Here is a 12,623-nt window from a genome sequence, read left to right as displayed (position 1 = left end):
TGTGGGTTTTATTGCCATTTTCTTTCCCTCCAGACTGTGAGAAACTCTACAGGACAAAGGTACCCCAACAAATTAATTGCAAGGAAAAAGAAAAAGACATGAAACATAAAAATTTAAGACTAATCATGTATGGACTTAATTGGAATGATTCAAACTGAAAAAGTGTTTACAAGGCAATCAGCAAAAATGAACACTTACTGAATATTTTATTATATTAATTTTAGGTTTAATAATGGTATTTTTTTTAAGTCCTTACACTTTAGAGATACACACTGAAAAATGTATGGATAAAATGGTATGTCTGGGATTTGCTTCAAAGTAACAGGAAAGGTGAAACAGGCCAGTGAAGAGATTAAGAGTGGCCAGAGTTTATAACTGTTTAGCTAGATGATGGGTGCAACATGGGGGTTCATCTCACTATTCTTTGTGTATGTTTTCAGTTTTCAATAAAAAGTTTTAAAACTTTTAAAACCTTTTAAGTTCCTCCCTTTTTTCCCCCTCATTCTTGGTAGTTCTTTCTCCTAGCCCTTTTGAAACCATGGAATCTGACCCCATGAAACAGAAAAGCTCTCTCTTCTGAAATAGAGTTCTCTGCTATACACAATTTTTTCCCAGCTCTTTTATGTAATATCTTTAACCTTAAAAGTTTCAATTCTTCTGTCATGTTTTTCTTTTCCAGCTTTACTGACCTTGCAAATGATGTTAATGTAAAATTTAAATGTTAAGATGTAAAAATATTTATTTTAAAAACTAAATTTGTTTCTATGATCTATAAAGAAAAAATGTTATTATTCAATTGAAACCCCCCCCCCTTTTTCGGAGGGGAATTCTGATCCTAGGAATATTTTCAACTACCAGAGAACAAATCCCTTACCTAAAAGGTGGAGGTTAATGAAGTGTGAATTAATGAATAAATTTATGAACTGATCCACTTGAAATCTCAGTTCATATTCAATAAAAAGATTTCCATTTTTCATTTATGTATAAATTATTGTATTATTTTATAATTCAAAAAATGGGATAACTTAAAATTACAGACATTTTTCTGACATTAATACATTCAATGTCTTCTCTGAGATTTGAGTTTGACATCAAAAGATAGTACTACTAGAACCAGAGGTCTTTTAAAAGATGGGCAACATCTAACCTACTGTTTGTATTTTTAACTAAGACCTAAATATTAAACTGAGATAAACCACCCCTCGTCACATCTGATACACCTATTTAATAACTGTCCTGCTGGTTTCCCCTCCTGTGTCTTCTTTTTCCTATGCCTCAGACAGTCTAAGTCCAGCTTGTAGCACTTCCTCTTCCTTGATGCATCTTTATTCCTCATTTTTAATTTGTATTATTTGCAACTTTCTAACCACTGTTCACTGTGTTACAGAGACACAGCCTCTGGATGTTAATCACTCACTGACACTTTCAGTCTGGTCCACATTTACTCTCCACCAGTCAGAAGCAAGTGGTAAGCAAGGATTTCTCAAAAAGACTCCTAAAAGACATCCAGAAAAATAGAAAGTATATTCTGTATACCAACTTTCAGTCTTAAAACAAAATCCAAGCAGGACAACTAACTACAGTGGTAAATTATTTTACTGAACATTACAGATATCAGTTCCTAAATGATTATTTCCTAGCTAATATCAATTAAATTAATTCCTAAATATTCTACAGAAAAGAATTTTTTCAAAATCTTTAAGCAATTTTTTTTTTCATTTTTATTTTGACTAGCAACATTCATACTGGACATCTACAAAACCAACACAATAACTATTCTGAACACAGGAAAATAAAAATCTCAGAAGATGAAGAGTAAAAAAATAACTATTCCAGCCATTCTACAAGCAAAGAATTAGGGAGAAAACTTTTTCAGCCTTGTGATGCCCCCAAAAATCCATTCAAAGGATGGCGGCAAAACAAGCCAATATATGGGATTTGGGGATAATTCATTTTTCTCTTTTCCGTAACACAAAAGTGTGTGTTCCCTCACTGGCCAAAATCACCAATACATGAAAAACTGATGGATGGCAAGATTATGCACATGAATTACTGTATACACTTGACATAATTTAACATCAAAAAGGGGTTTTTAAGAGACTTATCATATTTAATTATCTCCTAAATAATAGACACTTAGGTAATTTCCAATCCTGTTATTACAAATAGTACAGCAAAAAAAAAATCACTGTTGATAAATGATTTTCCATGTGTGAACATTTGTAGAAGTAAAAGCGGAATTGCTGGATCATGATATATGCATTTAGCAGTTGAAGATATTTGCTATTTGATCTATTCTTCTTTTAACTTTATGTATTTATTTTATAATATTGTATTTTTAAAATTGAAGTATAGTTGATGTATAATATTATATGTTACAGGTATACAATATAGTGATTCACAATTTCTAAAGGTTATACTCCATTTAGTTATTATAAAATATTGACTATATTCCCCATGTTGTACAATTGTAGCTCATTTTATACCTAAAAGTTTGAACCTCTTAATCCTCCACCTCTTTCTTATCTCTTCCCCTTCCCCCTCCCCAGTGGTAATCACTAGTTCCTTATCTACATCTGTGAGTCTGTTTCTTTTCTGTTATATTCACTAGTTTGTTGCATTTTTTTAGATTCCACATGTAAGTGGTATCTTACAGTATTTGTCTTTCTTTGTCTGATTCACTTCACCCAGCATAAAAAAAGGGATTATTTTTGATTTGAAAAGTCCAGCTTCTTCTATATTTCACTCCTGGAAAGCATAAGCCATACTGACCAGGGATTTAAAATTAAAAAACAAAAACAAAAAACTGGGTGGTTAAAGAGGATGTTAAGGGCTGTTCCTAACAGAAGAAACATTTGAAAGAAATAACAGCAAGAAAGAAAAAGTTAGAAGTTTGGTTCAATGAAGGGAAGTAACAGCCTGTGAAAAAAACCATATTAGAAGGTACAACAATAACCTACTGCAGTTTGAATACAGTATCATCTACCTAAGACTCAATTACGAAGTACAGATGCAGCCATTACCTTAATAATAAATTACAAGTTACAACAAAGAAATGTCTTTACCAGGACATTATTTAGGATGAAAAGTTTATATAATCTTCTTAACTTAAAAAGCAACATGATAGAAAACTCTAAGACAAAAATTAAACAACTATTACACATTTTTAAAAGCTGCTCCAGTGAGATTCAAATTCAAGACCTCCTGTCAACTACTTCAACAGCCTAAAAACAGTTGTTCTTACTCCCTCTAGGTCACCCTTCACTCTGCCCACCAATGACTTTCCTAAATCACAGAAGTAATTTGTTACCTGAGAGAATGAGAAGGGCACTTTATCCTGTAGATATTGCAAAGCCAAAATCAAAACCTAGCTCAGCATTCAAAGCCTTCCCTAATCTTATGCTAACCTAACATTTCTTCTTCTGAGCTCAGGAAGTTCCGAAAATAAAGCCCTACTTCCCACGTATCTTACCCAAACAGATGTACCCAAACCTATCTAATCGTTCAAAGATGTGTTTAAATGCCCCCTTTCTTTGAAACTCTTTAATACTTCCAGTATAAATTAATCTCTCAGTTAAGTGTTGGTAAAATATTCAGCACTCATCATGTGCCAGGGTACTAGCGATACCAAAGCAGTTTCTGCACACAACCACCTCAAGTATAAGAGAAAATCAACACGATAGCATATTCCCAGCAATAAAGGTTTGCAGAGTACTGCAGTAGCACAAAAACAGAAACAAACAAACCCACACACACACACACAAAAAACCCAACCTAAGAAACTAATTCTGCTCCATGTTATCAGAAATGGCTTAACAAGTGAAAACTGAGATGGACATAAAGGACTAGCATTCTCCAAGAAAACGCCACGCGGAAGGAGTTGGAAACTATGTAAATACTAGAAGTACTTCTACTAAACATTTATCACCCTGTCTTATACTCCAAAGTGATGGACAAATAGAGTTCAGATGCGAAACTGAATGTGCCAATACTTTCTTTATGGCATCAGTTAATTTGTACTGATGGAGAGCATATTCTGAAATAAAAAAAGCTGTTTTGGTAAATGAACTGCAATCTTCTATAAACCCAAACTTTCAACTGGGTTTCTAAAACACAGGAAAACTGATCATAACTTTGATTTTCTTATCCAAAAATATTTTACGATAAAGATATCATAAACAAGTAATCAAAAACATAAAATGCCCCCAAATGAATAATCTACTACTGAATGAACAAAAATAGCAACATCTTTACATTTTCCAATTATGTTGCAAAAGATGTTTGAGATAGTCTACAGACAGAAGAGTAAGTGCCTAGAAAACATTTGTGTTTGAAGTGTTTCAATCCCAAATACCTATCAAAAATAGTAAGATTAAAGTTATTGCCAATTTATAAGTTGCAGAAAGCTGGACTTCAGTTCTTAGGGGTGACACAACTATTTATGGTCCCAACCAACATTTCCAGACCCATCTACTTTTTCCCTCCTTGAGCTCTTGCACTCTTCCTGCCACAGCCAACTACTCAAACACATCTTTAACGACTCACTGCCTGGTTACAAGATGTTCTCTCAGGCTCGAACGTCCTCCCCTAATTTAAAACCGATTGATTCTTGCAGACCAGGGACACGTCATCTCCAGGAAATAGCCCTAAGCATAAATTAATCACTCCGTTACCCAGGTTCCCAGAACAAGTTGCTTCTACTTCTGTTAAACATTCATTTGCCTCATAAAAGAATGAAGATGTATACACATCTGTTTCCCCCCTAGACTGTAAAGCTTGATGGCCTTAGTCTTTGTTAACTCTCAGACTAACTGAGCCAGGTACCTAGAAACGACGTGTGAAATAAAAGTGACACTCTTCGAAGCTCCTGTTTGATGAAAATTTCGGATTCCAGGTCAGAAATCAAGGAATGCAGCTCCAACTCCCCATGTCTTATCTTTTCTCAAAAGTAACCCTGTTTCCTGTCATTTCTAAATACTCCTTAACGGATTCCAGCTTATTCCCAACATTTTCCTAATTTTGCATACTCTGTATTCCACAAAATGACCAACTACTTTTAAAATTTTAGCCATTAATTAATGTGCCTTTCCCTCTTCCACCAAAAATCAGTCTCCAAAGAACAATTCTATACTAAAAATAATCGAGAGAGAAAAACTACCAGTTTATGCCCAACTCATTGCGAACAACAACAACAAAAACCAAGAATATATCTCAGACACCAGAAGATACACAAACTAATGAAGGTTAAGAGTAATGGGCCTATTTGACTGAATTCGATTTAGGGCTGCCCGAAAATCGGCTGCTGTGTCTCAGGGCTTTTCTGACCGTCCTAAGCACTAACTATGCCAACGACAGTTCCGAGAGGCAAGAGACTGTTCCCACGCCCGTCTTTCCGATCCCTTCCCCAGGAATCCTCCTTAGCGAGCTGTTTAAAAGAGGCCCTCTGATAAAAGAAGAAAAGCAACTCCTACGTAGCAACATCCAAACACGGAACAAAGCGCCAGTCGGGGGTGTACGAGTAGGACGCCATTACGCGGGGCAGTGGCCTGCGCCGCGAGCGCCGAGCAGACGACCCGGGCCCCGAAGCGCGGCCTCGGGCCCCACAAAAGAAACCACAAAAAGAGGCAGAAACCTAAGAAGACAAACTCTTGGCATGTTGGGTAGCGGAGAACACACGTAACTAGGAGAAAACCGTTTACCTTCGTGAGTCTTGGCGATCTTCGCCATTTTGTCCACCCGAACACACAGACGGAACTGGCGCTCCCAAGAACTTCCGCTCGTCGCCGCGGCCACGGAGAAAAATAGCTGCGGGCTGTTCTCTGCGCATGCACCGGGCGGGAGCGCGCGCACAGTCGGGTAACACGTGACAGAGCAGCCACCTAGGTGGAACAAAGAGGTGCATTGTGGGTGGAGGGAGGATCGGGGCCGGAGGCGGCTTTCGTGGCAAACCCGTAAAGAACTAGGTGAGCCTTAGTGCTTTAAAGTGAGTAACTTTGCCCTGGGGGGAAAGTAGATTCCCCCAGGACAGTTAAAAACCATCATTGTGAGAAACGTTAAGGTTTCAGGCCTGGAAGAAGCCTCAAACCTTCAATCACCTTTCTCCAAACTCACCGGAAGGCGTTTGGGGACCAGACAAAAGCTTTCTTTAGCGTGTCTCAGCTGTTGCAGTGCTTAGTTACGGAAACGATTGTAAGTTTCATCTCTCGCACTGTAGTTCAAGGTCATTTTTCATTCTTTTTAAATAATTAGCTACCATTTGAGTAGGAGTTTGGTATACAGCATATGTTCCCAAGCACTATTGAAATTTACATAAAATGGGTAAATTGTTGCTAATCTCACGAAATGAGAGAAAAACTAGGACGGGGGTATACATAAATTGTGCAAGGTCAGACGGTTATTAAGTTACACAGCAGGAACTCTGCCACTCTTAAAGCTTTTTAACTTTAGATTCTTAGAAAAGCCCAGATCGTTAGCATTAATACTGATTTAATGCCTCTCTTAATCCTAAACATCATTCCTAAACCAGGAATTTTTAAAAGATAAGAATACTGCGGTCTTTCTTCCCCTAAGCATCAGCCATAGGAGCATTACCTTGTACTGGCCCTTGGACTTTAAAGAACGGAACTTAGAGAAGTTCTTTAGAAGCAGTTTAGGAAAGCAGGTAAGGGTCAAGGTTATAGCCATCACGAAGAAAACGATTTACCTCGATGTGTGATAGAGAAATACTTAGTAGAAACCTTAGTAACAAAAAAGTGAGATTTTTGTTAGCATCGATGAAATCATTTTGATGAGCTAAAATTTTCAGGTGTTTGATTTAATTGTTTTAATTTAAGTTAAACTAGCTAGGGGAGGAGGAGGATGAGACAAGAGAAGAACATGTAGATTATTATGCCAATTATTGATAAATTCTAGTTCTTGAATTGGCAGAGGGTCCACAGATATTCCTTAAATGGTTTATAACCTAGACATAGATTACATGTATTCTTTTAGATATACAAAATACCATATTTTAAAATAATAAAAGGAAAAAAGAATGAATGAGAAATAATGAATTAGAGAAAGGTGTTATTATCATCCATCAATAGCAAACAGGGAGAGGGTGTAGCTGGGTGGTACAGTGCATGTCTGGCATGCATGAGATCCTGGGTTCAAGCCCCAGTACCTCCATTAAATAAATAGATGAATAAACCTAGCTACCTCCCTCCAAAAGTTTTTTTAACAACCCAACAAACTAAAAATTCATCCATGTTGACATAAAGAATTGCAAGGGTGTTGCATTTCTTGATTCGTGATTTTTTTAAAAAAGATAAATTCATAAATACAACTCAATCGCAGTCATATAAAAATATATGAAAATTCACCAAAATGTTAATAGTAGATGTTTGTGAATGATCAAATTATGAGTGGTTTTTTTCTTTGTAATTTTTAGTATTTTCCAGATACTCTGCTAGGAGCATATATAATTTTTACAAACAGGAAAAAAAATGAAATAGAAAGCATTTGTAAAGTAGGGAATCACATCTTTTGTTTTTCCAAGATAGACAAGCTGTGCCTGCTGACCACTGTGTACTATGTGCATATTTCTCTAGGTTCCTAAGCATTAAGTTACTTTTGTAGGGCAAGTGCACATATGGGGTAGTGAGATTTAAGAGACTTTGCCAAAGATCAAGGGAGACTCCCTTCTTTTAATTGTCTTCTAAAGATGAACTGTCTTTAATAAAATAGTGACTTAGATATTCAGACAGAAATAAGGAGTTTTCAATAAGTACCCTTTAGTTTCCATTTTCAATATTAAATAATAATCAGGTATTACTTAAAGTGGATTTCCCACCCTTTTCTGGAGAGGTTTTTTATTTCAAAAGTCAGAAGAGGTGACCTTCTCCCCGCTTTGTATAACCTAGACAACTGAGAGTGATGACACCCAATTAATTAAAAGGAAAATCCATTCCTTTTCTTATCAGGGCATTTGGAGGCTTGCTTTTCCTCAAAAAATACACCAAAGTAGCAAACATACATAATTTTTCTAGACAAAAAACAAGATATAATAATTTTCAGGATGTTAATTGCTAGTTGTAACTTGCACAAATTACCTTTGGGGATGAAGCTATAAAGGCCGTGAAACTCCATGCTATTGGAAAACCACTGACAGTTTATCAATCCCATCTTTTCAAAGGTAAAGGGACTGAATGGACCACAGTCTTGATGCATAATGTTAAGCTTTCCAGAAATCTCCTATATCAAAGGGACATTACACTCTACCTTCCCTAGGCCAAGACTCTATTTCCATCTGCCTTTCAGTTACACCTAAATTTCCAAAACTAGAGTTTTCTTTCTGAAAATTTGAAGCATTACTCGGTTAAATAAAAGATAACCCTGAGACAATGTTTTGAGTATGTCAGTCAATGTGCCTAACTTTTCCTTCTAGCTTCAATTGACCTGACCAAACTCTCTGTTCAGGGGAACAGCACTGGTTATTCTCCTGGAAGAGATAGGCACCTGACCAGCTATCTAGAACCTGGCCTCAAATATGCGCATAAACAAAGGAAGTTATTGGCTAAGCCAAGATACCTTCTCTTGGAAATTTTAACTGGAAGTATGAAAGGAACCTGCCAGTTGCTATTGAAACAGAAAGAGTCAGAGGAAAATGTCACTTTAATGACATAAGAGTGAAGAATCACTAACCCCTATTGCTTGAGTCCCCACAGCTACGTTGAGTCCAGAACCACCTCCAGTTCCAAGCATCCAAAGGACCATTCTTGAAATAATACAGCTTTTCTTGGACTACCTTGGGTGATTTCTCTTTCGGCTATACCAGGCCTAACTAGAAGAGAAGAGCAGTATATTAACATATTTGTGTGACTTTATTAACTAGCTTCTTTTTCTAGCTAAAAGTCAGCAAGGAGCTGTCTTTAATTCATATTGGTGAAATATCTAGATTCAGAGCACATGTAAGTAAAGTAGGTGTCCCAGATAGCTAAGGGGATTGGGTCTCAGAAACATTAGATGCCTGTAATGCTGTGATGGACTTCTAATATGTGTCAACTTAGCTAAGCTATAGTCCCCAGTAATTCAAACAAATACTAATCTAGGTGTTGCTATAGAAGGTCTTGTGGTTGTGCTTTAAGTCTATAATAACTGACTTTAAGAAGATTGTCCTAGATAATCTGGTTAGGTCTAATTCAATCAGTTGAAAAGTCTTCAGAACTGAGGTTTCCCTGATGAAGAAATTCCACCTGTGGACAGCAACCTCAGCCTGTGCTGGAGATTTCCAGCCTGCCTTTGCTGACAGCCTGCCATATAGATTTTGGACTTGCTTGTTAGCCAGTGCCCCCAGTTGTATAAACCAATTCCTTGCAATAAATGCCTTGTTTGTTCTTGAATTAATGTCTTAATATGTATCTCATACTGGTCTGTTTCTCCAGTTGAACCCTCATCAAAACAAAAGTTAAAGTTAAATTTCATCACTCATTTATTAAAAAAAATTTGAGAACCTCAATGAGGACCTATCATATACCAGACATTGCTTTAGATGCTGGAAATACAATGTTGAACAAGATACTGCCCTCACAGAGATCTGATTCTTAGAGAGATTAAAAATCTATTTGTATGTTTGTATAATTTCAGGTACTATCAAGTGCTATGTAAAAAATCAGGTGGAGTAAGGGGAGAGCGAGCAGGATGGCAGGGTGGGATAGAAACAATGAGGTGTCTGAGAGGACGACATCTGAGAAAATACCTAAATGAAGTAAGGGAATGAGGCTGGTACCAGAGTGAACTTACATATGTTGGCAATAATAACAACAACAATAGCTATAGTACAAAACTGGCAGTTTTTGATGCCACCCAAAACCCAAAGAAACCTACTAGGCAGTGGGAGGAACAAGATGCAACAGTTTGTCCTTTACTTTGGAGGGGCTGTGCAGGCATGCCCCAGGCCACTATGCTCTAAAACAGTGCTTCTCAACTGGGAGTGATTTTTGTCATCCAGGGAATACTTCGCAATGTCTACAGACTTTTTTGGTAATCACAACTTAATCCTCTTTAGGTTCCTAGAATGTTTGCCTTCCCGTTTCCACCCGCATCTCCCGTACTCTCTTTCACCTGGCTTACTCCTTCTCACCCCATAGGACTGACCAGGTGTCATCCAACCCAGGAAATCTCCCCTGAGGAGTGATAGCTAGCATGCCTTGATATTGCCATGCTCCTGAAATACCAGAAACATCTCTAACTTCTCTAGCCACTTCATATGATAATTGTTTCCATGTGTCTTTCTCTCTGACCTGAACTGTAACACCTAAAGCAACTTCAAGGGAGGAATTACTCGCATCTGGAGGCCAGGGATGCTGCTCAACATCCTATGTTCCACAGGAAATCTCCCCACAACAGAATGTCAGCAGTGTCACCATTGAGGAATCCTGCCCTAAAATATCACTAATGGAGCAGACCCTTAATTTGCATTGGGTTTACCCCCACCCTCTAGAAAATACGTGTCTTTCCAAGCCTCCAACATACCTATCATTTCCTGATCATTTAGTCTGATTAACATGGTTACCACAATGCCATCCATACGGTGGATTAATACGTTTTGCTGTATGTCCAGATGTCTAGGTCCTTTAAGACTGTATTGTGATACCAGTACCTCCATTAAAATATAGAAGTAAATAAATAAACCTAGTTACCTCCCCCCTTTTAATAAAATTTTTTTAAAGACTATATATTGATAATTATTATGATAGACTATATTATGGGAGAGTTAACAAAATTCAGGAGTAAAACTCAATGTATACTCTTGTCCAGCTCAAGAAAATGAATACTATTTTAAATCCTTATTATTAGGGATGGAAAACAACTCTTTCATCAAATCAATTGCTGCTTACCTGAGGTCACGTTGATCTGCTCTGGCTACCACATCTGGCACAGCAAATGCAATGTGGGGCTACCACCTGGTTGAATTTGTGATAGTTTACTGTTACCCACCAGGGTGTGTATAGCCCCTGTAAGGGCCAGACTTCAATTTAGACATGATGGGGACCACCACCCTTCCATTCTTCAGGTTTTTAAGGCACTAATCTATGCCATATTTTCTAGAATATGGTAATATTTTTATTTACTATCTTGGCAGAGAGTGTTTCATTAGCCTTCCCTACTACATTCTTATTCCACAGGCCAAGGACTCATTATAGCATCTGTAGGATTTTCTGTGTATAGTATCATCTCAGCTGAAAACAGTGGCAGTTTTACTACTTCTTTTCCAATTTGGGTTTCTTTTATTTCTTTTTTTCTCTGATTGCTGTGGCTAGGACTTCCAAAACTACGTTGAATAAAAGTGGCAAGAGTGGGCATCCTTTTCTTGTTCCTGATCTTAAAGGAAATGATTTCAGATTTTTACTGTTGAGTATGATGTGAGCTGTGGGTCTGTTATATATGGACTTTATTATGTAGAGGTATGTTCCTTTATTATGTAGAGGTATGTTCCTTCTGGAGAGTTTTTATCATAAATGGATGTTGAATTTTATCAAAAGCTTTTTCTGCATCTATTGAGATGATCATATGGTTTTTATTCTTCAGTTCATGTGGTGTTATCACACTGATTGATTTGCAGATATTGAAAAATCTTTGCATCACTGGGATAAATCCCACTTGATCATGGTGTATGATCCTTTTAATGTATTGCTGGAGTTGACTTGCTAGTATTCTGTTGAGGATTTTTGTATCTCTGTTCATCAGTGATATTGGCCTGTAATCTTTTTTTGTGATGTCTTTGTCTAGTTTTGGTATCAGGTGACCTCATAGAACGAGTTCGGAAGTGTTCCTTTCCTTGTGAGTTCCTAAGTGATAAGAGCACTAGGAGCATCTTTTATTCTATTGAGGCAACTCTGGGTGGGCTCCTGGATGGAATTTCCAGCACCCCCTCCACACTTCCCCAAAGAGGGTAGAGGGGCTGGAAATGGAGCTAACAATTGATTATGCCTTTGTGATGAAGCCTCCAAAAAAAATCCCAATAGTATGGGGTTCAGAGAGCTCCCAGGTTGGCAAACACATCTACACTGGGAAGGTGACGCATACCAACTCCATGGGTACAGAGACTCCTGTGCTTGGGACTCTCTCATACCTCACCTTATGTATCTCTTCACCTGGCTGCTGTGCTCATCTGTATCCCTTATCATATCCTTTAATAAACTGGTTAACATAAATGTTTCCCTGAGTTCTGTGAACCTCAAAAAAATTAACTGAACCTGAGTAGAGGGTCATGGGAACTTCTGATTTGTAGCCAAGCTGGACAGAAGTTGTGGGTAACATGGGATCCTACTCCTTGCGATTGGCATCTGAAATAGGGTTGAAGCAGTCTTGTGGGACTGAGCCCTTAACCTGTGGGATCTGACACTATCTCCAGGTAGATAATGTTAGAATTAAGTCATAATGACACCCAGCTGGTGTCACAGAGAATTGGTGTGAGAAAATCCTCCGCACATTTGGTGATAAGAAGTGAATTGTTTTGTGTGAGTAGCAAAAGAGACACACAGGAGGAATACACAGGTGGAAAACTGAGTTCTTCTAATTCACTGTGTGTTGACTTTTGCTCTGTTGATAGTGTCCTTTGATGTATAAATTTTTAATTTTGA

At 37.5% G+C, this 12,623-nt stretch overlaps 1 protein-coding gene across 1 annotated transcript in view; it reads right to left on the bottom strand.

Annotated features, from left to right (window-relative positions):
• SF3B1 (splicing factor 3b subunit 1) overlaps positions 1–12,623 on the bottom strand; it is a 46,051-nt gene that overhangs the window by 30,231 nt on the left and 3,197 nt on the right. The window contains 1 exon segment of the mRNA XM_006175216.3: positions 5,700–5,879. Within this exon segment, the coding sequence (XP_006175278.2) occupies positions 5,700–5,879 (180 nt within the window).

The sequence above is a fragment of the Camelus ferus genome, chromosome 5 (assembly GCF_009834535.1).
Source record: "Camelus ferus isolate YT-003-E chromosome 5, BCGSAC_Cfer_1.0, whole genome shotgun sequence".
Lineage (NCBI taxonomy): Eukaryota > Metazoa > Chordata > Mammalia > Artiodactyla > Camelidae > Camelus > Camelus ferus.
Note: the sequence above shows the minus strand (reverse complement) of the source record. Positions and strands in the feature narration are given on the sequence as shown.